This window comes from Tamandua tetradactyla, chromosome 2 (genome assembly GCF_023851605.1).
Source record: "Tamandua tetradactyla isolate mTamTet1 chromosome 2, mTamTet1.pri, whole genome shotgun sequence".
NCBI classification, from domain to species: Eukaryota; Metazoa; Chordata; class Mammalia; order Pilosa; family Myrmecophagidae; genus Tamandua; species Tamandua tetradactyla.
The window spans coordinates 51,267,023-51,292,977 of record NC_135328.1 but is presented as its reverse complement, the minus strand read 5'-3'; the positions used below and the strand labels follow the sequence as shown (position 1 = coordinate 51,292,977).

Here is a 25,955-nt window from a genome sequence, read left to right as displayed (position 1 = left end):
ATTATTTATTTTTATTCCATATGTGGAACCAACAACTTTTGAACCTAATATTTTGACTATAAACTCTCAGCCTAAAGACAACAAAAGAACTGTAAACAAACACTAAATTCTAGTTAATAAATTTGTTTTTCACAGGGGTATTCTAAATTCCGAAATTCAGAAACTATTTTCTACATGTTCTAGGAAGGAAATAAATATATTATGGACAGGAAGTCAAGTTTTTCACTGTCAAAGAAGGAAAAGAAGGACAGAATGAACTCTGTGATTTTAGATAAAAACTGTAGATATCAACGTGAACTCATGATTTTTTATATAGAAATACAGATGTATATGTCTATACACACATTCAAATGCTTACATATATAGTTATGATAAATACTGATGCATATGTATGCATATCAATATGAACCCAAAGTTTTATATACAGAAATAACTATAGATGTATGTGTACATATACACATGTACATAGATATAAACAAGTATCTGCAGGTGTGTGTGTCCCTGTATCTTTAGAAGCAATGACATCCCTAGCAGTAGCAATGAAAACATCTAGTGCCTAGATCTTAGTTTCTAAATATTATTTTACACTAAAAGAAACTAGGGGTTCTTGCAGAAATGGCAGGTTCCAGAACTGGGGCTGGAAAAATATAAGATGAGCCTAAAACATCTTGTTATGTCAAAAAGCAAGGAAGTGCTCAAAGAATGAGAACCTTTCCTCTTTCACTTGGCATGGAGGAGTGAGCAGGACAGTTGAGGATGCAGGAAGGTGGGTGGGTGGGGAGAAGGGGGATATGTGGAGGGTGGTAGTGGAAATAACCAGCGTGACTCAAAGACTGCTAAAATAAGCTAAGTAAATTGATTGAGCAAATAAGTAAATATATTGAGGATTATCGAAGCAAGTTTCTCACTGCTAGCTAACATATTTAACATGGATGAGGGAAGGTTAAAAAGAACCTTGGAGGTACTGGATTGGAATGGGCAATTATTGGCATGAATTCATAGTTTCATAACATATATGTACATATATTGAGCACAACGAGCTCCCAGTTCTTGGTTTGTAAATACCACCCTCCATTTAAAAGGTATTGCGCTCTTTGAGGAAAGAGTTGATTCCAGGACAGGAAAAGTACAACTTACACTGGGACACCTTGTGCCGAAAAGCAAAGAAATACTCAAAGAATGACTGAACTATGTCAAAGGGAACAAGAGCAAACTTGAAGAGGCTCCCACTGGCCAAATCTGGGACATTCTGAGAAATAAAATATAATGATAGTTACAGATTATAACTCACTAAATAAAATAGGAACCCATGAGTCCCTACTGCTATAAAAAACTGAACAGGAGAGAAAAGAAAAGTTCTTCCTTACAGTAGAATGACAACTAACAAATGCAGAAGGAATGATGGGTATAAAGAAACACCATTTGCTACATAAGAGAGGTGTCTAATTCAGGCAGAAGTTGCCAATGAATGCCAAGGTTGACACATGGAGGTTTGATGAGAAAAGGAAATTGGCGCAATCTCAGAATACTTGCCCCAAAACACTAATCAACCACAAGGGGAAAAATGAATTTTAAATGAAGACCTGGCAGACACCAAAGTGACCTGGTGATCAAAGTTAGGATTACCAGTGTTGGATGTTGGATGTTGAAATGGGTTAAAATCTGTGTGCCTCTTGATGGGTACATACTTAGAGCACAGCAACATTTCTGTGGTATTCTCGTGAAGAATGCATAACCCGAGTCTGGTTTCAAAACATCAAACTTTACAATCTGGAAATCATCCTACAGAGTGTAAGGTCTGTATTCTTTAAAACGGGGTCAACCTCAAAAAAGACATGGAAAATTTTTACAATTGTTCCACTACGAGTCTTGATAAGACAGCGTCATATCTATAAGTAGATTACCAGCTACTCAGGAACACAAGCTATGCCTCAACTGTCTCTAAATCTTCCCAGCCCTGCTGTCTAGTATAGACCTTTGCAAATACTAAGTACACTGATCACGTCTCATGAACTTTCTTTCCAGATTAGCCCAAATCATCCTTTAAAAAAATAGGGTCACTTCATGTTAGCAACCGGCTGGGCCGCTAAATCGGAGCTCCTGACAGATGAGACATGAAGTAAATTAACTGACCCTGAATGGCAAAGGTTGCCTTGTGAACACAGGAGGTCTAACTCTGGAAGAACGCAATTAAGTCCTCAGACAAGTGCACCTCTGAAATACAGGGAGCTCCCCCAACAGCTAAAATAGGCTGGGGAGGGTGGGCCACGGTGGCTCAGCAGGCAGAGTCCTCGCCTGCCACGCCGGACACCCGGGTTCTGTTTCCCGTACCTGCCCATGAAAAAAAAATGCTGGGGAGGGCAGAGAGTGGGTCTAGAACACTAAAACAGGGAGATACACGTACAGGAGTCAAAAAGTAAATGTTTAGAGAAAACGTTAACATTTCCGGGAGCAGGACGTGCCATGGGAGGAGCAAAAGCGGAGGCGTCGCGACTGGCGGCAGGCCTAACCCCCTCTGGGACCACCCGCTCACCTCGCCCCGCAGAACCCAGTCGCGGTGGTAGCAGAGGCGGCCTTTGTGAGAACTGCGCAGTGCCTGCAAGGTCTCCCAGCAGCGACCCTCAGACGGCATGGCCTGTCTGGGTAATGCCCCTCAGAAGCGCCACTTGCGACAAAACGAATACGCCGCCCGGAGACGGAAAGCTTCCGCTTCCGGGGCGCGCCTGGAGTAGCCTCTCCAGTAAGGCCAGCGCGACCCCGCCTCCTGCCAGAAGTCCCGCCCAGCAGCTTCCGTGTGGGCAGTTTTGTTAAAGCTTTTGGGTTCGGCTATACGGAGGTGTTTATCTCCGGGGGGCTTCTGAATGCTCTGACCTTCAGGCTACTAATTTGTAAAAATTAGTAGGTGTGTGCAAGCATATAGCGCAGCCGCAATGGAAAGCTGCCTGGCAGTTCCTCAAATGTTAGTTACCATGTGACCCAGTAATTCCCCTCCCGGGTATATACCCAAGAGAAGTGAAATGAACAACCATACGAAAACTTGTACACGGATTATCTATAACAGCATAATTCATGAAAGCCAAAAAGCGGAAATAACTCAGATGCCCATTAACAGGTGAATAGGTACATGTGATATGATCATACAATGGAATATCCCGTCATAAAAAGGACTTTAGTACTATAATACACGCTACAACGTGAACTTTGAAAACATTGTGCTAAGTGAAAAGCGTATCACAAAAGGATATGTATTACACGATCCCATTTGTGTGAAATGTCCAGAACAGGCAGAGAAAGTATATTTGTGGTTGCTGAGGGCGGGGAAGGTGGGGCGCCAGGATAGGGAATGGAAATAACTACTAATGTGTTTGGGGATAATGTTCTGAATTTGACAATGGTGATGGCTGCATAACTTCAAGAATACAGTAAAAAACACTGAATTATATATACTCTCTAAAATGGTCAATCTTATGGTACATGAATTATATCCCAATAAAAAGAAATGCTTCACAACTGCTTGGGAAACAGCTTTAGGGCCCCAGACCTGTTGACTGCCGTTTCATGGGATCTCTGTTTGATGTAGGAAAGCTTCTCTTGGGGACTTCAGACAATATAAACACTTTTTTTCATTCTTTTCTGATTTTTTTTTACAAATTCTGCAGACATTTGTGTAACAAAATGTTTGACATAGAAAAATAGAACATTGTTGGAAGAATCTCAGTAATGAGATGCCAAGATATTTCCCACACATGCAGTCATATACCAGTGCCCTTTGCTGTGGAGCTTTCTATTAGCGTGGCAAAAATGAATTACACAGATTTTTATGTACATAAATTGGACAACTGTCATTTCTTGGGAAGGTCCTTCAGATAGTTCAAGCCCATTTACTTTAAGGGTGTAAAATGGGTTTAGGATGGCTCAGTGCAAGAGTTCTCACCTGCTATGCCAGAGATCCAGGTTCGATTCCTGGAGCCTGCCCACACCAAAATAAAAAAAAAATGGGTTTCATAAAGGTTCAATTAGGTGCATGGAAATGCTAGTGGTCAATGAGAGGGAGGGTTAAGGGTTATAGTGTGTATGAGATTTTTTTCTGGAGTCAGGGAATCATGGTGAAGAATATACAATTATGTGATGATATTGTGAGCCATTGATTGTGCACCATGTATGGAATGTTTGTTAAGAATGTTTGAATGTTTGTTTATATGTTGTTATATTAATAAAAATATTTTTTTCAATGGGTTTACAGGGATGAGCCCAGCCCTGGCACTGTGGGATCAACAACTTCTTACTGACCAAAAGGCGGAAAAGTGTAATGAATAAATTATCGGTGGCTGAGAGAGTTCAAATAGAGTCGAGAGGCTATGCTGGAGGTTGCTTTTACACAAGCTTCAGTTAGACATTGCATCCTATCATAATCTGCCAAACCCCAACCAGGACCATTCCAGTTAAACATAAAGAACACCTAGGGCAATATATAAGATTCCATAAAGGTTCCATGCAGTAGTGAATCTTTCCAGAAGCCTACAACCTCCAGATGGGTCTCTAAACCAGGTAAGTCCTGAAACCTAGAGGGCCCAGCCTCTCTAGTACATCAGATAATTATACCTCCCTATCCCATATTATTGACCCAACATGAAAAATTTAGAATGGCGATTGCCCAAACATCCCTCAAGAGAGGGACAGAATAATCTAGGAATGCCTAAAGTGTATAATGATAGTGACTAAATGTACAAATTTTAAAAATGTTTTTGCATGAGGAAGAACAAAGGAATGTCATCACTGCCGGGTGCCAAAAATAGATGGCAGTTAATATTTTAAAATTTCAACTTATGTGTGAGACTAAAGCAAAAAATGTTTATTTGGTACAAAATTTATATTTTCACTAGTGCATTTCCTAATGTAATTTATGTAGATAGCTTGATTGAACACCATAAAGACTTGGAACCTTGGGTAGGACAGGAGATTTTGTTGGTCTACAGTGATGCCCCGATGAATCCCAGAGTGATTTGATCAGCGAGTGGAAAAGTATTTGCAAAGCCCCCTTTGGGGAATGATGAGAACGGGGAAATTCTCACACTGAGCCCCCAGTCTTGGGGTTTGTTCATATGAAACTTAACCCCACAAAGGAAAAAGGATAGGTCAAGCCTACTTAAAATTAGGCCTAAGAGTCACCCCCAAGAGAACCTCTTTTGTTCAGATGTGGCCTCTCTCTCCAGCCAACACAACAAGCAAACTCACCACCCTCCCCCTGTCTACGTGGGACATGACTCCCAGGGGTGTGGACCTTCCTGGCAATGTGGGAAAGAAATCCTAGAATGAGCTGAGACTCAGCATCAAGGGATTGAGAAAACCTTCTCAACAAAGAGGGAAGAGCAAAATGAGACAAAATAAAGTGTCAATGGCTGAGAGATTCCAAACAGAGTCGAGAGGTTATCCTGGAGGTTATTCATACGCACTAAAAAGATATCACCTTGTTAGTCAAGATGTAATGGAGAGGCTGGAGGGAACTGCCTGAAAATGTAGAGCTGTTTCAGTAGCCATGTTTCTTGATGATGATTGAATGATATAGCTCTCAAAAATGTGACTGTGTGATTGTGAAAAACTTGTGTCTGATGCTCCTTTTATCTACCTTGTCAACAGACAAGTAGAACATATGGAATAAAAATAAATAGGGGGAACAAATGTTAAAATAAATTTAGTTTGAAATGCTAGTGATCAATGAAACGGAGGGGTAAGGGGTATGGTATGTATAAATATTTTTTGTTTTCATTTTATTTCTTTTTCTGAATAGATGCAAATGTTCCAAGAAATGATTATGATGATGAATATACAACTATGTGATGATATTGTGAATTGCTGATTGTATATGTAGAATGGAATGATCAAAATAGGAATGTTTGCATTTTCTTCATGTTTTTTGGTATTTAAAAAAATTAAATAAAAATATTTAAAAAAAAGAGGGACAGAAATATCAAAGGTGATGGTAGAGTTATACAGAGAAGGTCGGTTTGACAAATGAATATGATTGCTGAATCATTAAACTGATATCTTTTTGTCTCCAATATCTTAGAGCAGCTAAAAGTAAAAAATTAAAATTGTGGAATTGTAACCCATGACAAACTCTGAAATATGTTCTACAACTAATTGTGGTGCTGTGCTTTGAAATTTATTGCTTTTTTATATATATGTTATTTTTCACAAAAGAAAAAAAAGTTCATTGTGATGATAAATATTTATGCTTTCCAGACTCCTATATTCTGGAGCAGCTAAAAGGGAAAATCTGAGAGGATCATATGGTAGCCCATGACAAACTCTGGGATCTGTCCAGTAACTACTTGTTGAAGAATGCTTTGAAAACTACTGCCTTTTTATTTCTTTGCTTTGGATATTACACTATACAATAAAAAAGTTAAAAATAAACAAAGTTGTATTAGGTTCCCCCCCCCCAAATTTTTTTAAATGGGTTTAGTTGGCTGTTAATTATTTATTTAAAATAAGTCCTCTTGGCAAGATTAAACGCTTAGAAAGTCCAAATGTCCCTAAAATGGGGGACAGGGGTTGTGTGCTTTCTGGTCCATGAAAACCAGATAGATGCCTGTTATCTGCGTTGGATTCAGTGGTTTTAAGGACATAGAGGGATTATCTGGAGTTCTGACCTTGGGATAGAGAGAGTGGCTGAGAGAGGATAAGACTGGGTTACCAGCTAGGATGAAAGGTTAGGATTGAGCACAGTATCAAATTTGTTTTCTTTCCATAAAGAATTTTTCTTTCTTCTGTTTGAATACAGGAAAGTGTGAAGAGAACAAAAATGGCCCACAATTTTGTCATCAGAAACCAGTTAACATTTTAAAAATAAAATTTACATATATACATCCCCATCCTCCTCCTAACAACTAAAGTTGTCTGCCCCAAACACTGATCAATGCCTTACAAGGTTTGTTTCCTCCAGACGTCTCACAGGGTTTTAATGAAAAGCAAACGAATGAAAAACTGCTTTACAAAAAAAAAATCTAAACTAGGTTGTATATAAAATGCAGATTCCTGGGCTCCACCCTATATAAAATCTCTGGGAGCTGTAGGAAAGATTAATTTTTAACAAACAGAGAGGAGGGAAGAGAAGAAATTCTAGACATACCGTTAAAAAAAACCACTGCTCCAAAGAGTATTCTATGAGACATTATCCTCAAGTATTTCTCAAGAAACAAATACATACTGTTGCAATCACCTCATCTTTAGAAACCTCACTGCACTAATCTAACTAATGGTGTGACTTTATGCAACTTTTTTCTGACCTTCAGTTAACTCAGAATATTAAAAAAAAAAAAGACACAAAGGAGAAAACCTGGCCAAAATGAAATGACAACCCTAATGTGCCATGCACCAAGTACTTTAAAAATGTGTACTGGCTCCCTTGCAGCACTTTATAGCATTCCTAGGGTTTTTTAATTTTTCATTCAGGATGGGAGTAGATAATGGAAATCATCAAAAGGAGCCTTAAATACTGATTATAAAAGCTTTTTGTAAAACAAGTATCTCAAGAACAAATATATCCCATAGATACAAACCAGGCAATTAGAGACAAAAATCAGTGAGATTGGGGTTACACTTTTAAAAGGCCAACTACATGAGCTCTCAAGTGTCTGCTGTGAAGTGCTTGGAAGCAACTGATGTCAAGAAAACTCTTAGACCAGAGAGGTTTCCACTGAACTTAGGAAGGAAGCCTTGGGAAAACAGCACCCATAAAATAGGAAAAAAAAAAAAAAAAAAGAGTGAAGATGCTCACAACCCAGGAAAGGGTATGGGGAAGAAGGCAGACTTCTGGCTAAACAGCTCCTGCTGATTGAGGCCAGAGAAAACCCAAAAGAGATTCCTAAAAAGAGGGGGGCTGTGACTATAGGAATAGGCTCAGTCTAAACACTCTCTTGGAAACTAAATGACCAATGTCATGGTGACTTAAAATCTGGTGCCCAAATGATAGTAAATGTAAGCCCTGTCAAGGTTAAAAACTCCCATCAGGTGACTATATTAGTCAGTAAGGAAAGAACCAAGTGGTTTCTGCTTCGTCCCATGTTGTTTCAGGGACTTTTCTGGAGCCAGCAGCAAAGGTCTTGAATACATTCCATCAATGAAAAAAAAGGGAAACCCATTAGGTTTCCAGGTACGCCTTGGCAACTTCATGGTTCCCGCAGCATCAATCAGGACTCCTGGCCCAACATGGATGTCCTCAGACAGGAGGAGAGCGGGAACGGATGGGAGAGCTAGTCAAGTAGGTAGTGTAGGGACCATCCCCAAACACGTTAGCATATGAGGACTTGAGGAACTGGACATAGTTCTGCATGCTGCGATTGGTGCTCTCCGACTGCTCCAGGCGATCTTTCAAGTCTTGTAACCTGCTCTGGTAGTGGCGGTCTGCCTAAGAGGAAAAACCATGAGAGTAGGAACTGAGTGGGGGATGAGGTCATAGGGCAGATACCCTCCCTACCCCACCCCATAACAGCATTGATTAATCCACTGATTGGCATGGTCAGTTTCTTTTTCTGTCATACCTACAGACAGTAGGCTTCATCTCCTGCAATCTCCATGTTTCCCAGGGTCTGGCCTACCAGAGGTGTATAACCCCCTGAAATCATGTGCAAAATTTGGGGTGTTTGGATATGATGTTTTGGAACTGTATGTACCCTAGAAAAACATTTTTTAAATCTAATCCATTTCTGTGGGTGTAAACCCATTGCAAGTAGGACCTTTTGATGAGGATCCTTTAGTTAAGGTGTGACCTACCTCATTCAGGATGGGATTTAATCCTATTACTGTAGTCTATAAATGGGATGGATACTGAGAGAGGGAGAGAAAGTCACAGAAGCGCAAAGCTGAAATGAGTGAAATACAGAAGAGAAGGGAGAGACCAACAGACACTGGATTTGCCTTCCCATGTGGCAGAGAAGCCAAGGATCATTGGCAGCCAGTCTTTAGGTATAAAGCACCTAAAGCACAGTGATGATGCCTTGATTAAGACATTTTCTTGGCTTCAAAGCTGTAAGCTTGTAAGCTAATAAATTCTCATTGTTCAAATCAAACTATTTTATTTGCTTTAAGCAGCCTAGGACACGAAAACGTTTGGTACTTGGGGTGGGGGCGGGTAAGCACCATAACTGTCATCAAATTCTCAGATGGGCCTGCCTCAGAGTAAAAAGGTGAAGACCATAGTAAAAAAAAAATTCAATAAATATTGGTTGAACGAGTTATTATATGGCTATGATTCATATAAACTATTCTGTCATATCGCCTGGGTCCTCTAGCCACAGTTTCTTCATGAGGATATTATTTGTACTCACCCCATTAAAACCCCCAAACTTTTAATAATCACTATAATAATCATTCATAATAATCACTATGTCCATAGCCTCAGGTAAAAATAGGGGAAGGAAAGGAAAGCCAAGATAGTAGCTTAATGAGGTATGGGATTTAGTTCGTCCTCCAGGGCAGCTAGTAAAAAGCCAGGAACAGTAGAGAACAACTGCTGGGGCCACATCAGTGACCGGACACACAGTGTACCCCAGTCTAGATAAGCTGGACTGGCTGCAAGCCCACCCAGAACCATGAGCTAACCAAGCTGTGGTGGCCAACGCCCCTCCCCCACAGGCTGCTTCCCAGAGGGAAAAGGAAAGAGACTTCACTAGCAGCAGGGACTGAGTGCAACCAAGCTCCAATTATGGAATTAACAAATTCTGACTACTAAAAATAGGCCCCCAGCTCAGCTGAACTTCGAGTAAAAGTGGAGGTTGCTGGTTTTTGTCCCAGTGCAGATGGGATAGGGGGAAAATGAAACAAAACAAAACAGAGGGGTTTTTTTGGATCGGACAGCACAAAATACTTGAAAGGTTCTGGGCCCTGAAGGAAAGGAGGGGGCACATAGGACCCAGAGATACATAGAGCAACACACCAACTTAAGCTCTTCATTGGCAAACCCAAGAAACGGGGGTTCTGCTCTGAAAAGGCCTTTTTTTCTTTTCTTTTTTGTAGCTATGTTTCTACCTCTTGACTGCTCTTTGGATACAGCTACAGGGCTTCTCAGGCTCCAACTGCCCCAGACATGGGCAGAATTAAGCTTGTTTGAGAGTTTGTCTAGAGGCTATGCCTTCCCCAGGAGAGGGGTGGGGCCCAGCTCAGGTGGAATCTCTCCCTCAAGGATTTCAGTCCCCAGGGTCTGGAAAACTGAAGCGATTAAAGAAAACCTTCAACCTCTCCTCTATCTCAACCAAGCCTCAGCAGGGAGAGTCTGCTGAAGTTAAAGGTACCACACATCACCTTATGCTGGTGGGACCCACAGGCAGACAAGCGATACATATAGGGGAGGACAGGAAAAACACAGAATCCAGAGGCTTCACAGGAAAGTCTTTCAACCTGCTGGGTCTCACCTTCAGGGAAAACTGATGCAGGTGACTCTTTCGTCATGATAGGAGGCCAGTTTGGTCTGGGAAAATCTGACAGCGGTTTATAATACCTAGTTGACCCTCCTAAGGGAGGGAAATAAAAGGCACCATACAGGCAGGGCAAGAAACAAGAAAACAAGAACTGAAAAATTCTGATCTATTAAACAAAACCTAAGCTAGAGGTCTAGAATAAGCTGTACTGAATGTCAAAGAACAGATAGATAACAAAGTCACCCAGCAAGAAAATCCTAGGAAAAAAAAATGATAATTTCCAGAATAAACTAATAAGGAAATTAAATGCCTAGACACCAGCAAAAATATAATGAATCATACTAGGAAAACTGAAGCTATGGCCCAGTCAAAGGAACAAATCAACAATTCAAATGAGATATAGGAGTTGAAACAATCAATTCAGAATGTTAGAACAGACATGGAAAACCTCATCAAAAAATCAAATCAATGATTGAAGGAGTATATAAAAAAAAGGCAAGAAACAAACAAAAAGAAGAAATTGAAGGTCTGAAAAAACAAATCAAAAAACTTATAGGAACGAAGGCACAGTAAAAGAGATGAAAAAAACACTGGAAACCTACAATGTTAGATTTCAAGAGGCAGAAGATAGGATTAGTGAACTAGAGGCGGGACACCTGAAATCAGACGAGCAAAAAAATACAGGGAAAAGAATAGAAAAATATGAGCAGGGACTCAGGGAATTGAATGACAACATGAAGTGCACAAATATACATGTTGTGGGTTTCCCAGTAGGAGAACAGAAGGGAAAAGGAGGGGAAAAACTAATGGAGGAACTTAACACTGAAAATTTCCAAACTCTTATGAAAGACTTAAAATTACAGATCTAAGAAGTGCAGCATACCTCAAACAGAATAGATCCAAACAAATATACTCCAAGACACTTACTAGTCAGAATGTCAGATGTTGAAGAGAAAGACAGAATCTTGAAAGCAGAAAAACAATCCATCACATACAAGGAAAGCCCAATAAGAAATGCGTAGATTTCTCAGCAGAAACAATGGAGGTGAGAAGACAGTGGGGTGATATATTTAAGATACTAAAAGAGAAAAACTGCCAACCAAGAGTTCTATACTATACCCAGCAAAATTGTCCTTCAAAATTGAGGGTGAAATTAATTAAATTTTCAGACAAAAAAAAACAGAGAGAACTGGTGACCAAGAGACCGGCTCTGCAAGAAATACTAAATGGGGCACTAGAGACAGACAGGAAAAGGCAGGAGAGAGAGAGGTGTAGAAACAAGACTATCAGAAAAGGTAAAAAGAAGAAAAATTAGATATGACATATAAAATCCAAAAGGCAAAATGGTAGAAGTACTACCCTTACAGTAATAACACTAAATGTTAATTGATTGAACTCCCCAATCAAAAGACATAGACCAGCAGAATGGATTAAAAAATAGGACCCATCTATATGCTGTTTACAGGAGACATATCTTAGACCCAAGGATAAATATAGGTTCAAAGTGAAAGGTTGGGAAAAGATATTTCATGCAAACAACAATCAGAAAAGAGCAGAAGTAACTATATTAATAACCAAGAAATTAGACTTCAAATGTAAAACAATTAAAAGAGGAAAAAAAGGACATTATGTATTAATAAAACGAATAATTCAACAAGAAGACATAACAATCATAAATATTTAAGCACCGAGCCAGAGTACTCTAAAATACATGAGGCATAACACTGAAAAGAGAAATAGACATATCTACCATAATAGTTGGAGACTTCAATTCCCCACTCTCATCAATGGACAGAACATCTAGACAGAAGAGGATCAATAAAGAAACAGAGAATTTGAATAATACAATAAATGAGCTAGACTTAACAGACATATATAGAACGTTACACCCCACAACAGCAGGATACACCTTCTTCTCAAGGGCTCATGGATCATTCCCAAGGATAGACCATATGCTGGATCACATAGCAAGTCTCAATAAATTTTAAAAGATTAAAATCATACAAAACACTTTCTCAGATCATAAAGGAATGAAGCTGGAAATCAATAATAGGCAGAGTGCCAGAAAGTTCACAAATACATGGAGGCTCAACAACAACACACTCTTAAACAACCAGTGGGTCAAGGAAGAAATTACAAGAGAAATCAGTAAATATCTCGAGGCAAATGTAAATGAAAACACAACATATCAAAATTTCTGGGATGTAGCAAAGGCAGTGCTAAAAGGGAAATTTATTGACTTAAATGCCTATATCAAAAAAGAAGAGCAAAAATCAAAGAATTAACTGTCCACTTGGAAGAACTAGAGAATGAACAGCAAATTAACCCCAAAGCAAGCAAAAGGAAAGAAATAATGAAGATTAGGGCAAAAATTAAAGAAATTGAGAACATGAAAACAATTGAGAAAATCAACAAAATCAGAAGTTGGTTCTATGAGAAAATCAGTAAGATTGATGGACCCTTAGCAAGGTTGACAAAAAGAAGAGAGAGGATGCAAATAAATAAGATCAGAAATGGAAGAGGAGACATAACCACTGACCCCACAGAAATAAAGGAGGTAATAACAGGATACTATGAACAACTTTATGCTAATAAACTTGACAATGTAGATGAAATGGACAACTTCCTAGAATGGCATGAAGAACTAACATTGACTCGAGAAGAAACAGATGACCTCAAAAAACCAATCATAAGTAAAGAAACTGAACCAGTCATTAAGAAGCTCACCAAAAAGAAAAGTTCAGAACCAGAGGGCTTCACATGTGAATTCTACCAAACATTCAAGAAAGAATTAGTACCAATCCTGCTCAAACTCTTCAAAAACATTGAAGAGGAAGGAAAGCTACCTAATTCATTCTACGAAGGCAACTACACCCTCATACCAAAGCCAGACAAAGATATTACAAGAAAAGAAAACTACAGACCAATCTCTCTAATGAATATAGATGCAAAAATCCTCAACGAAATTCTTGCAAATCGAATCCAGCAGCACATTAAAAAAAATAATACACCATGACCAAGTAGGATTCATCCCAGGTATGCGAGGATGGTTCAACATAAGAAAATCAATTAATGTAATACACCATATCAACAAATCAAAGCAGAAAAACCATAGATCATCTCAATTGATGCAGAAAAGGCATTTGACAAAATTCGACATCCTTTCCTGTTGAAAACACTTCATAGGATAGGAATAGAAGGGAACTTCCTCAACATAATAAAGGGAATATATGAAAAACCCACAGCTAACATCATCCTCAATGGGGAAAATCTGAAAACTTTCCCCCTAAGATCAGAAACAAGATAAGGGTGTCCACTATCACCACTGTTATTCAACATTGTGTTGGAAGTTCTAACCAGAGCAATTAGACAAGAAAAGAAATACAAGGCATCAAAATTGGAAAGGAAGAAGTAAAACACGCACTGTTTGCAGTTGATATGATACTATATGTTGAAAACCCTGAAAATCCACAGCAAAACTACTAAAGCTAATAAATGAGTACAGCAAAGTGGCAAGTTACAAGATCAACACTCAAAAATCTGTAGTATTTCTACACACTAGTAATGAACAATCTGAGGGGGAAATAAAGAAAAAAATCCCATTTACAATTGCATCCAAAAGAATAAAATATTTAGGAATAAATTAACTAAAGACACAAAAGACCTATACAAAGAAAACTACAAAAAAATTGTCAAAAGAAATTACATGAGACCTAAATAAATGGAAGTGCATACCGTGTTCATGGATTGAAAGACCAAATATAGTTAAAATGTCAATTCTACCTAAATTGATTTATAGAGTCAATGCAATACCAATTAAAATCCAAAAAAATTACTTTTCAGAAATAGAAAAACCAGTAACCAAATTTATCTGGAAGGGCAAGGTGCTCCGAATAGCTAAAAATATCCTGAGAAAGAAAAATGAAGTTGGAAGCCTCACGCTCTGACTTTATGGCATATTATGAAGCTACAGTGGTCAAAACAGCATGGTACTAGTATAAAGATAGATATGCTGACCAATGGATTCAAATAGAGTGTTCAGATATAGACCCGCTCATCTAGACAACTGATCTTTGATAAGGCAGTCAAGCCAACTCACCTGGGGCAGAACAGTCTCTTCAATAAATGGTGCCTAGAAAACTGGCTATCCATAAGCAAAAGAATGAAAGAGGATCCATATCTCATACCCTATACAAAAATTAACTCAAAATGGATCAAAGACCTAAATATTAGATCTAAGACCATAAAACTTTTAGAAGAAAATGCAGGAAAATATCAATCTTATAATAGGAGGCAGTTTCCTAGACCTTACACCCAAAGCACGAGCACTGATGAAATAAATAAATGGGAACTCTTCAAAATTAAACACTTTTGTGCATCAAAGAACTTCATCAGGAAAGTAAAAAGACAGCCTACACAATGGGAGACAATATTTGGAAACAATATATCAGATAAAGATCTAGTATCCAGAATATATAAAGAGATTGTTCAATTCAACAACAGAAAGGCAGACAACCCAATTACAAAATGGGCAAAAGACATGAATAGACACTTCTCAGAAGAGGAAATACAAATGGCCAAAACGCACATGAAAAGATGCTCAACTTCCCTGGCTATTAGAAAATGCAAATCAAAACCACAATGAGATATCATCTCACACCTACGAGAATGGCCATTATCAATGAAACAGAAAATTACGAGTGCTAGAGAGGATGTGGAGAAAGAGGCACACTTATCCACTGTTGGTGGGAATGTCAAATCGTACCACCGCTGTGGAAGGCAGTGTGGTGGTTCCTCAGGAAGCTAAGTATAGAATTGCCATATGACCCAGCAATATCATTGCTAGGTATCTACTCAGAGGACATAAGGGCAAGAACAAAACGGACATTTACACAACAATGTTTACAGCAACATTATTTACAATTGCGAAGAAATAGAAACAGCCAAAATGTCCATCAATAGATGAATGGCTAAGCAAGCTGTGGTATATACATATGATGGAATATTATGCAGCTGTAAGACTGAATAAAGTCATGAAGCATGTAACAACGTGGATGGACCTTAGGGACATTATGCTGAGTGAGATTAGCCATAAACAAAGGGACAAATACTGTATGGTCTCACTGATATGAACTGACATTAGTGAAAGAACTTGGAGAATTTAAGTTGGTAACAGAGACCATCAGAAGATAGAAATAGGGTAGATATTGGGTAATTGGAGCTGAAGGGATATAGATTATGCATCAGGACTGATTGTAAAAATTCAGAAATGGATAGCACAATACTACCTAACTGTAATACAACAATGTTAGAACACTGAATGAAGCTGAATGTGAGAATGATAGAGGGAGGAGGGCTGGGGGCACAAATGAAATCAGAAGGGAAGATAGACAATAAAGACTGAGATGGTATAATCTAGGAGTGCCTAGAGTGCATAATGATAGTGACTAATTGTGCAAATTTAAAAATGTTTCTGCATGAGGAAGAACAAAGGAATGCCAATAATGTAGGCTGTTGAAAATAGATAGTAATTAATATTTGAAAACTTTAAGTACGTGTGAGACAAGCTAAAAATGTTAATTTGGTACAAAATTTATATTTTGACTAGTGCATTTCCTAATATAACTTATGGGGACAGCTTAATCGAACACCATGGTACTTGGAACCTTGCATAGGGCATGAGATTTTGTAGGTTTGTGCAGAGTGATACCCACATAAATCCCAAAGCGATTTGAACAGTGAATAGGGAAGTATCTGCAGAGTCCCCTAGGGGGAATGGTGAAAGGGGGAAAATTCAACTTCCCCAAGTGGAAACTTCTTGATATTCTCACAGGCAGTGGGGACAGCCAAAGCAACAGGTTGACCCTCCAATCTTGGGGTTTGTTCATATGAAAGTTAATCCTACAAAGGATAGGCTAAGCCTACTTAAAATTAGGCCTAAGAATCACCCCCAAGAGAGCCTCTTCTGTTGCTCAGATGTGGCCAATCTCTTTCAGCCAACACAGCAAGCAAACTCACTGTCCTTGCCCTCTCTACGTGGAACATGACTCCCAGGGGTGTGGACTTTCCTGGCAATGTGGAACAAAAATCCTAGAATGAGCTGAGACTCAGCATCAAGAGACTGAGAAGACCTTCTCGACCAAAAGGGAAGAAGCCAGGAGAGGCCTCTATGTATACTGCCATGTGACAGAAAAACCAAGGACCAAGAATCACTGGCAAGCCACAAGCACATGGAGGCCAGCGGCCTCTACCATTCCCTGCCGCAAAGCCTGCCACCCCAACAAGCTCCCATATCTGCATTGCTGTGTGGGCACTACTGCGAGGTGCTGCAGCTGGCCCAGTTTGCCCAGTGCCTGGGGGCTGAGGGCCTGTGGCTGGTGCAGCAAGGGGACCCCATGGTTCCTTCCGTGTGCTGGTGGCCCACTGCCTGGTGTGCATGTCCTGGGGGCATGACCGATCTCTGCTGCTCCCTCCTTCCAACAAGTGTCCTGCCTGAAGGAGCCGGTGACCAGGGTTGTGCAGGGGTTGTGTAAGCACGGCACCAGAAACATTTTGGCCTTCGGCTCTGTGCTGCTGGATGAGGACCACAACCATGGCCTTCATGATGAACTAGTACAGCTACCTGCTCAACACGGTGACTGAAACGCTATGAATGGGGGCTCTGCTGTACTGCCTGGGCAACAATGTACTGACTCACCTGCTGGCACCCTGTGTGCTCTATCTGTTGGTGGCCCCCTGCTGCACCTACCAGGTGTGCAGGCCACCTACAAGCTCTGTGCACCCCGGCTCACCACACTCCTGGCTGCCAGACCCCACATACCACCAGCACCTGGGAGGTTATGTGGACAGTCAAAGCAGTGGTAGACCCGGGCAGGAGGTGGCATCAGGACAGCACAGGCGAACAACCTTTGACTAAGAGACCCAGGCACGACCCAGTCGAGAAGCCTGATAAGCCAGCAGCTCTGGCCCACCTGGGTAGGGCACAGGCGCTAGAGGAACAGCAATCCCCCCACTGTGAAGCCATACCCAGAGCACCTGCGCTCTCGCCACGACTTTGGAGAGCGAACTGTCAGGGGTGTGTGGCCCTTCCACACGAGCGGGAAGCAAGTGTGCCACCTGGTCTTTGTCCACAGGACCACCACCTCCAGGTTCCCAGTGTGCTTATGCCAAGACCAAGCACTTTCTGTATTCGGCCTGGACTCAGGAGCGGCTGCCGTGCTCCTTCCAGCTCAGCAGCCTGCAGGGCAATCTGGCAGGCACTGGCCGCCTGGTGGGGGCCCATCTTCCTGCACTTGATGCCACCCACCCACAGGGCACCTGGGAGGACCCAGGACCTGCCCCAGCATGGATGGCTAATGCAGCCTTTGTTCGAGGAGCTGCTAGAGAACCATGTATGGTACCTCTATGGTGCACTGCTCAGCACACACTGCAAATGCCAGGCCTCGACTTCCCTGGCAGGGCTCCCAGAACACGCCCAGGCTAGGAGTCTGCTGCTGGGAAGGGTGGGCACTGGGGCCCAGGAGACCCCTTGGGCCAGCACATGACATGAAAAGATGCTCAATATCATTAGTCATTAGGGAAAAGCAAATCAAAACCACAAGACACCACTTCAAACCCACTAGGATGGCTATAATAAAATAAGTGCTGGTGAGGTTGTAAAGAGATTGAAACCTTCATACACTGTTGAGAATGTAAAAAGTGAAGTGAGATGCACAGGTGGTTCAGTGGTAGAATACTCGCCTGCCATGCGGGAGACCCAGGTTCGGTTCCCAGGCCATGCACTACCTCCACCTCTCCCACCCTACCTAAAAAAAAAAATGGTAAAGCCACTTTGAAAAGATTTGGCAGTCCTTCAAAAAGTTAAACATAGAATTATATATCCTAGCAATTCCACTCCTAGGTATATATCCAAGAGAAATGAAAATATACATCCCCACAAAAACTGTACACATATCCATAGGAACATTAATCATAATAACCAAAAAGAGGAAACAACCCTCATGTCCATCAACTTATGATCATATTTAAAAAACAAAACACTGTGTATTCGCACAATGGAATATTATGTATCAGTAAGAAGGAATGAAGTACTATAATATACTCTGACATGAATGAATCTTGAAAACGTTAGGCTAAGTGAAAGAAGTCAGTCATAAAAGGCCACATATTATCTGATTCCATTTATGTGAAATGTCCAGAGTAGGCTAATTCAGAGAGAAACAGAGACTTTAAAAGTGGTTATCAAACCAAAGCAACAGGCTGAGCCCCAATCCTAGGGTATGTTCATATGAAAATTAACCCCACAAAGGACAGGCTGAGCCTACTTAAAATTAGGCCTAAGGGTCACCCCCAAGAGAACCTCTTTTATTGCTCAGATGTGGCCTCTCTCTCCAGCCAATACAACAAGCAAACTCACCACTCTTCCCCTGTCTATGTGGGATATGACTCCCAGGGGTGTGGACCTTCCTGGCAATGTAGGACCGAAATCCTAGAATGAGCTGAGATTCAGTATCAAGGGATTGAGAAAACCTCTAGAATGAGCTGAGACCCAGCATCAAGGGATTGTGAAAACCTTCTCAACCAAAAGGGGGAAGAGTGAAATGAGACAAAGTGTCAATGGCTGTGAGATTCCAAACAGCATCAAGAGGTTATCCTGGAGGTTATTCTTACACATTAAGTAGATATCACCTTGTTATCCAAGATGTAATGGAGAGCCTGGAGGGAACTGCCTGAAAATGTAGAGCTGTGTTCCAGTAGCCATGTTTCTTGATGATGATTGTATAATGATATAGCTTTCACAATGAGACTCTGTGATTGTGAAAACCTTGTGTCTGATGCTCCTTTTATCCACCATATCAACAGACAAGTAGAACATATGGAATAAAAATAAATAATAGGGGGAACAAATTATAAATAAATTTAGTTTGAAATGCTAGTGATAAATGAAAGCAAGGGGTAAGGAGTATGGTATGTATAATATTTTTTTTCTGTTATCGTTTTATTTCTTTTTCTGTTGTCTTTTTATTTCTTTTTCTGAACTGATGCAAATGTTCCAAGAAATTATCATGATGATGAATATGCAAATATGTGATGATATTGTGAATTACTGATTATATATGTAGAACGGAATGAGCACATATTAAGGATGTCTGCGTTTCTTATAATTTTTTTTTAATTAATAAAAAATTATTAAAAAAAAAAAAGCTAGAACCGTGGATTTCAGTGGTAAGAAGAGAACTTCGTTCTTGCTGGAAATTCCAGCTAGCCAACTCTCCTGGGGAATTTGGATTAAGGCCTTAGCCTCACCTTTATCAGAGTTTCCAGCTTTCAAACTGCCCTACAGTGTTTGGACTTGCTGGCATCCATGGTCACATGAGCCTTATACTACATACTGCTGGCTCAGTTTCTCTGGAGAACTCTAACACAGCATATTATTTATAGACAGAGATAATCACCCAGAGAAACAGCTGAAAGATTTCAAAGTAACTGCCTCAATAGAAACAAGTCTGGGGAGAGGTAGGCTGGAGACAGTTGCTATGCACCATAAGTAAACCCTTCTACATGATTCTATGGTTTAACCTCATGCATGTATTAGTGGTACTTTGATTTTTTAAAACAAATTTCTTTCAAATAAATAACCGGAAATTTTTTTCAAAAAAAAAAAAAAGAGTGGTTATCAAGGGCTGGGAGAACATAATGGGAAGTGACTGCTAGATATCGAGCTTTTTTGGAGGGTGGTGAAAACATTCTAAACTTAGACTGTGGTGATAACTGCACAACTCAGAATATACTAAAAGTCACTGAATTGTACAACTTAAGTGGGTGAATTTTATGGTATGAAAATGGTATCTTAAGAGTAGTGCTGATTGCCATGTTTGCTAAACTCCAACCAGCGTCATTCCTGTTGACTCTTGAGAATACCTGGGGCTCGAACTGAGATTCTATAAAGGTTTTACGTTCTAAGTTTGCTTTCCTGGAACCTATGATTCCCAGAGGGTTCCTAAGTCAGATAAATCCTGAAACTCAGAGGGACCAGCCTCTCCAAGATTATCAAATTAATTATATCCCCCTATTCTTTAATGTCGACACCCCTTCTCAACATGAAAAAGTCAGAAAGGGCATTGCCTAAAAATCCCTACAATTGGGAGAAGGATCAGAAGAGGAGGTATAACAGAGAGAATAGGATTTGGCAAACGAGTATGAGTCTAGCCTCTGGTGTTTAGGAGCAGCTAGAAAAAAAAATCTGAGATAGTGGAATAGTATATCCCATGACAAACTCTGGGATCAGTTTAATAACTACTTGTGGAAGTATGCTTTGAAAATCATTGCTTTTTTCTTTCTTTGCTTTGTATGTATGTTATATTTTACAATAAAAAAACGTTAAAAAATAGTATCTTAATAAAGCTATAAAAAATATGGGGGGGCAGTGCAATGGTGGCTCAGTGGCAGAATTCTCGCCTGCCATGCCAGAGACCCAGGTTCGATTCCCAGTGCCTGCCCATGTAAAAAAAAAAAAAAAAAAAAAATAGATAGATAGATAGATATAGGATCTGCCTGAGATAGCCTTAAGTGATAGAAAGTGATTGGAGAAGCATAAAAACATGCCATATTCATAAAAGCAACAAGAAAACACATTGCCCTTCAAGCCCCAAGAATATGTAAAATCTCAATCCCCTTCCTTTTCTTCCAGCCCCCTGACCACCATTCTGACTCACATCATCACGGCTCCTCCGCAGCTGGCTGAGTTCAGTTTTGGTCCTGCTTAGCTGGGTCTCAAGATCCAGGATTTTGTTCTGGGCTGTTCGTTCCTTGGAGAGTGCATGTTCCTTGGTTTGTTCCACCTACACAGAAGGCATAGAACTGAGGTTGTCTTCCCAGATATGGAAAGCATCTGGCAATAGGAAAGTGGGGCCGCTCCCACCATCTAGTCTCACACACAGCATTTGCACACCTATGTGAAAAAATTTCTCCAGCAGGAGCAAAGTAAAGAGACTTCATTAATTTGATCCTTACAACAACTTCCTAAGGCATTATGCCCATTTTTCAGATGGGGAAATAGGCTCAGAGAAGTTAGGTGCTTTGCCCAAAGTCACAGAGCTAATTTATCAACTTGAGACTAACCTGCCTCCTAGCATCTTCAATGGCACTCTCCAACTGCCTTGCGAGGGTCCCACATTCCCGTGTTTTTTCTTCCAGCCGTAGCTGGGATTGGTGAATTGCTTCCTCCCTCTTTGCAATCACCTGTAGAAACTCGATGTTCTGGGCACTGGTCGCCTCCAGTTTCCTAGGTGAAAGCATTCAATCAGATCTTGCTTATAACGCCACCTGTCCTGTTCCACCCCATCAAGGGGGCTGCCAGCCACTCCTGGATTGGGTTTTTTCATCACGCCGAGAATCTCCAAGGAGCCAGTGGAATAAACCAAAAAGATCTGCAGATCAGCAAGAACAAGGAACTGTGCAACTGCAGCAGCTGGTTAGAGTACAGTAGAAAGAGTGGGAAAAACAAGCATAGACTGACTGTGGACTGTGCCTAGTATGTATATCATAGTAAGGAATGCAACTTGCAGCTCAGGGAGATGGGTAACCTTTATTTTCCCCGCTTTACAGATGAAGAAACCAAGCCTCAGAAAGGTGAAGTCATTGGCCTAAGGTCAGCATACTTGGCAGATCTGTCTCCAAAACCCATGCCCTCAACTACCCTCAGCAATGGGACTTCTGCTAGACCACTCAACATCTTTTGTGGCCAGACATGGAGCAATGGTCATTATCCGATGTGCACACATTGCCCACACCTTGAACTTCCAGAACACCTGCAGCAGAAAGTAAAGGTGAAGTCCAGAAAAAGACACACGTGGTTCAAGTGTGGTGCATTTGTGCCACACCACCTGGACAGTGTGGTGAGTCTCTTTAGGCCCAACAGCTCTGAAACTAAAGCAGAAGTCTCCAGCCCTTAGAGATGCTAACACAAGTTTTGAAGGAAGAGAAAATAAGTCGGAGCTTTGCCAGGTATCAGCTATGTGAACTTGGGCAACTAACTTAACCTCTAACCAAGTCTGTTTCCTAATATTTAAAATTGGAATAATACCAGCTAACATATATTAAACATTTCTCTGTGCCACGTAATAGGCTGAGTCCTTTATGAGGATTATCATGTTGAATACTCACAATAACCCCATGAGCTATATTACTATGCCTACCTTGGTCCCTTTTCTCAAGATAAGGAAACTGAGGTTCAAAAGGGGTTATGCAACTTGTTCAAGATTACAATGTAGGTTAGGAGGCAGAGCCAGGACTCAGGACCAGGGCTTCTGATTACAAAAGATATACTCTTCACTGCAGACTGCCTCCACCAATCTATAAGTATCAGAGGAGAATTAGTACCAAAAGGTCTTGGGGAAGGATGATTGGAAACAAACAGCAGAATGAGTGAGAAATGCCCCACCAGAGAATATGGGCTGCTCCGTTCAAATCAGGCCCTGCTTTAACAAAGCATGACTTTCTGATGCCTACAGGTGATCTGATCTTGATGACACTGTACGGAACATCCCCCCATGCCAAGATACCACCTTCTATTCTCCCATAATGCTTACCACTGAAATGGAAAGAGCTTTTCCTCTGAGGTCTGCCTAGTACCTTTCAGGGCTTTGAGTCCCTCAAACACTTCAGCACGCTAAGCACAAACCAGCTAAGTGGCTGAAAGTTCTCAGGTCCTAGGAAGAGGACAGAGGTGGGACCAAGTGCCTCTAACCTCTCCAGTTCATCCACCTTCAGACTCAGCTGTTTATTTTCCTTCTGGGAAGCCTGATGTTTTTCTCTCGCCATCTCCAGCTTGTCCCCCTGATGTTCAATCTAAAATGACAGGAACACAGACTGATTTATGAAAGAACTTCCCGGTACAGCCCTCCCTTTTCCCTATGACCTGTTATCCACACCCAGGAAAAAGGTACAATGCTTTCAGCAGGCGTCCAAGTTTCTATGCACAACCTAGAGGAGAGAGGAGAGTAGGGATAGGTTAGGCCCAAGTTCCAAGACTGAAGGCTTTCCCACAGGAAGAGAAGTGAGGTTTGAGACTGTGGAACCCCCAAAGGCACCTTCTTGATCAGACAGGGCCACTCAGAGGCCTGGCTGGAATACAGTGCAGGTATGAGAAGGCAGAAGCACATGGTAGGCCTAATTAGCCCACAGGACACACCACAAAGCAGGTATCTTTACTAATAATGTTGTCCACATTGCTGATTTCATTCTCCCCTTAAACTGGGGACAAGTACAGACAAAGAACAGGAAATATGTTAACACTTTTTGGCTAGCGAGTTTAAGATATCCAGAGGACTGCTTTAGGCAGAAGCCTCAGACAGCAGAGCTCAAAAGCCCTGAGAATGCTCAAGTTCAACAGAGAAGGCAGGCAATTTAAGAGTACTGAGAGCATGGACTTGGGAACCAGGTTGAACTGGCTAGGTTTCAATTCCTCTTTGTTATTAGGTTTTTTGACCTTAGGAAATTACTTCTCCTCTCTATGCCTCTGATGCTTTCTATAAAATGGGAATGATAATACTTACACTCATAAAGTTTCTGGGAGAATTACATGAGATGATGCTGGTAAATTGCTCATTCAGTATGGAGCATAGAGCAGATGCTCAAAAACTGATAGCTACTTTTACTACTACTACAAGGAAGCAGTTAAGAGAGGGGAAGGGCTCTGCCCAACGTCATACTACAAATGAGTGGCATATATTTTCTTGGACAAAGTAGACATGGCTCTAGGAACCCACAGGTGGATAGTTTCTTGGAGAAAGGGAGCCCTCTTTGAGTATAGAATCACAGGCAATAGATCTGTTCAGAGTAAAGGCAGTTAAATCAAGAGAAAAGTTGGAAGAATCATGTCTCCTGGCCCATGGGTGTGTGGCTGAGAACAGTAGCAATGCGTGAAGGGTGAGGTAAGCTAAGATTTGGTGCACTCTGGGGTGGGACAAGAGCAGGAGGGCCCAACAACTCCAAACGAGTGACGACTTCTATAACTACAATCACTATGTGCAAACACAAAGCATTTGGCACACCAGACTTTTATTTCACAGCACTGATGATAGCTCACTCCTTTCAGAAAGTGGCAGCCAAGAAAAAGGAAGTGGTCCTCCCTCGGGGGGTGAGCAGCTCATCTTGGTAAGCGGGCCCCTGCTCGGGTCAGTTCGTGGGACCCTTTCTGCCAGTCCCTTACCCGGCTGCGCAGGTCTGATATGATGGCTGTAAGGTCAATGTTCTTCCTCTCATAGCCCTGCAACTGGTCCTGGCACTCTGCCAGCTTAGCCTCGGTGATCTTGAGAATGTCAGGTAGCTGCTGCAGGTCAGCCAGCTGGGACTGGAACTGCCTACGTGCCTGGAGTAGGGGAGAAAAGCCCACTGTTGGGAAGGGCCCAGTTGCTGGTGGGGCAGGCAGAGTCCCTTGGAGTTAGGACAGGGCTGCCTCAGTGCCCAGAAGGGAACACTGTGAAATCCACAGGCAAGACTGTGGCCTGCCCTCCCTGTATGCCAGGACCAGGTGTCCAGCTGCTCTCTAAGGGAACATACTTGGGCCTAACTTGTCACTCCTTCAGTCAGTGAATAACAACCCATGAGGTAAACACCAGGACCCAGGCATTATATATATATTAAGGGCTCTCTGCAGTTCATTTAATTCATAGAACAACCTATAAAATAGGTGCTGTTTTCACCATATATAAGGACACTAAGGATCAAGGAAGCAGAGTCATTTTCGCAAAGTCACTCAGCTAGAAACTGGTAGAGGTAGGGTTAAAATCTAGTCTAACTCCCAAACCCCCAAGAATGCAGTCACCCTGCTACAGTGTTTTTAAATTAAATGTCAGAGGTGAAGGTAGAAATAATAGCTGGTCTTATTCTATCCTTGTACTTAAGAGGAGACCAAACAGTAGAAAAAGGTAGTGATTTGTCCAAGGTTACATAGTAAGTTAGTTGTCAAGCTTGGACTCAACTCATTACTTTGCTTCTAGACATCAAACCATCTCCATAAGAGTAAGGCTCTTTGGGGAAGGGAATGGGAGGCCTATTTTTTGTTGGCACAAAATATAGACCACACAGAATTAAGTAGGCATGCCCAAGACCTATCACTCGAAAGATGGGAATCCATTTGGATGCTCTAAATAGTATAGACCTTTTTTATTTATGGGATAAAGATACAGCAGAGAAAGAGAAATGAGAGAACACTCACTCAGTAGAGTGCACCACCCCACCAATAAGAAAATTAATCTTTGTTATCTGACTCAGGGAGGGCCAAAGGCAAAGAAGAAGGACAGCCTCAGAGTTCTGCCAAGTAGGGAAAGAGAGCAAGGAAAGGGAGTGGAAGTACCGCTTCAATCTCTTTGTTCATCTCATCTTTAAGGATCTTGTTCTCTTTGTCACAGCGTTCCAGCTGGGCAGCCACTTCATCAGCCTCCAATCTGGTCTTCATCACCTAGGGACCAATATATCAGGTCACCTTGGGCAGATCGAAGTTCTGGTGAAAAACACCTTCTATACCCAACCTTC

General features: G+C 41.2%; 2 protein-coding genes across 22 annotated transcripts in view; both read right to left on the bottom strand.

Annotated features, from left to right (window-relative positions):
- The window catches only part of GLE1 (GLE1 RNA export mediator), an 84,517-nt gene extending 81,797 nt beyond the window's left edge, over nt 1–2,720 (bottom strand). Inside the window, exon 1 of one of the 2 annotated variants that reach the window (XM_077146468.1) lies at nt 2,534–2,720. In XM_077146468.1, coding sequence (XP_077002583.1) covers nt 2,534–2,632 — 99 coding nt within the window. In that variant the 5' untranslated portion in view covers nt 2,633–2,720. The remainder of the gene's footprint in view (nt 1–2,533) is intronic. The other variant, XM_077146463.1, reaches the window with a different exon arrangement.
- Nucleotides 2,721–6,350: 3,630 nt separating this feature from the next.
- ODF2 (outer dense fiber of sperm tails 2) overlaps nt 6,351–25,955 on the bottom strand; it is a 50,162-nt gene continuing 30,557 nt past the window's right edge. For 17 of the 20 annotated variants that reach the window (XM_077146396.1, XM_077146431.1, XM_077146320.1 and 14 more), the window contains 2 exons: nt 25,777–25,881; nt 24,463–24,789 (listed from right to left, as the gene is read on the bottom strand). In XM_077146396.1, coding sequence (XP_077002511.1) covers nt 24,568–24,789; nt 25,777–25,881 — 327 coding nt within the window. In that variant the 3' untranslated portion in view covers nt 24,463–24,567. Of the gene's footprint in view, nt 8,411–21,133; nt 21,260–21,539; nt 21,703–23,166; nt 23,268–24,462; nt 24,790–25,776; nt 25,882–25,955 lie in introns of those variants that run through there. The other 3 variants (XM_077146450.1, XM_077146442.1, XM_077146455.1) reach the window with 3 other exon arrangements.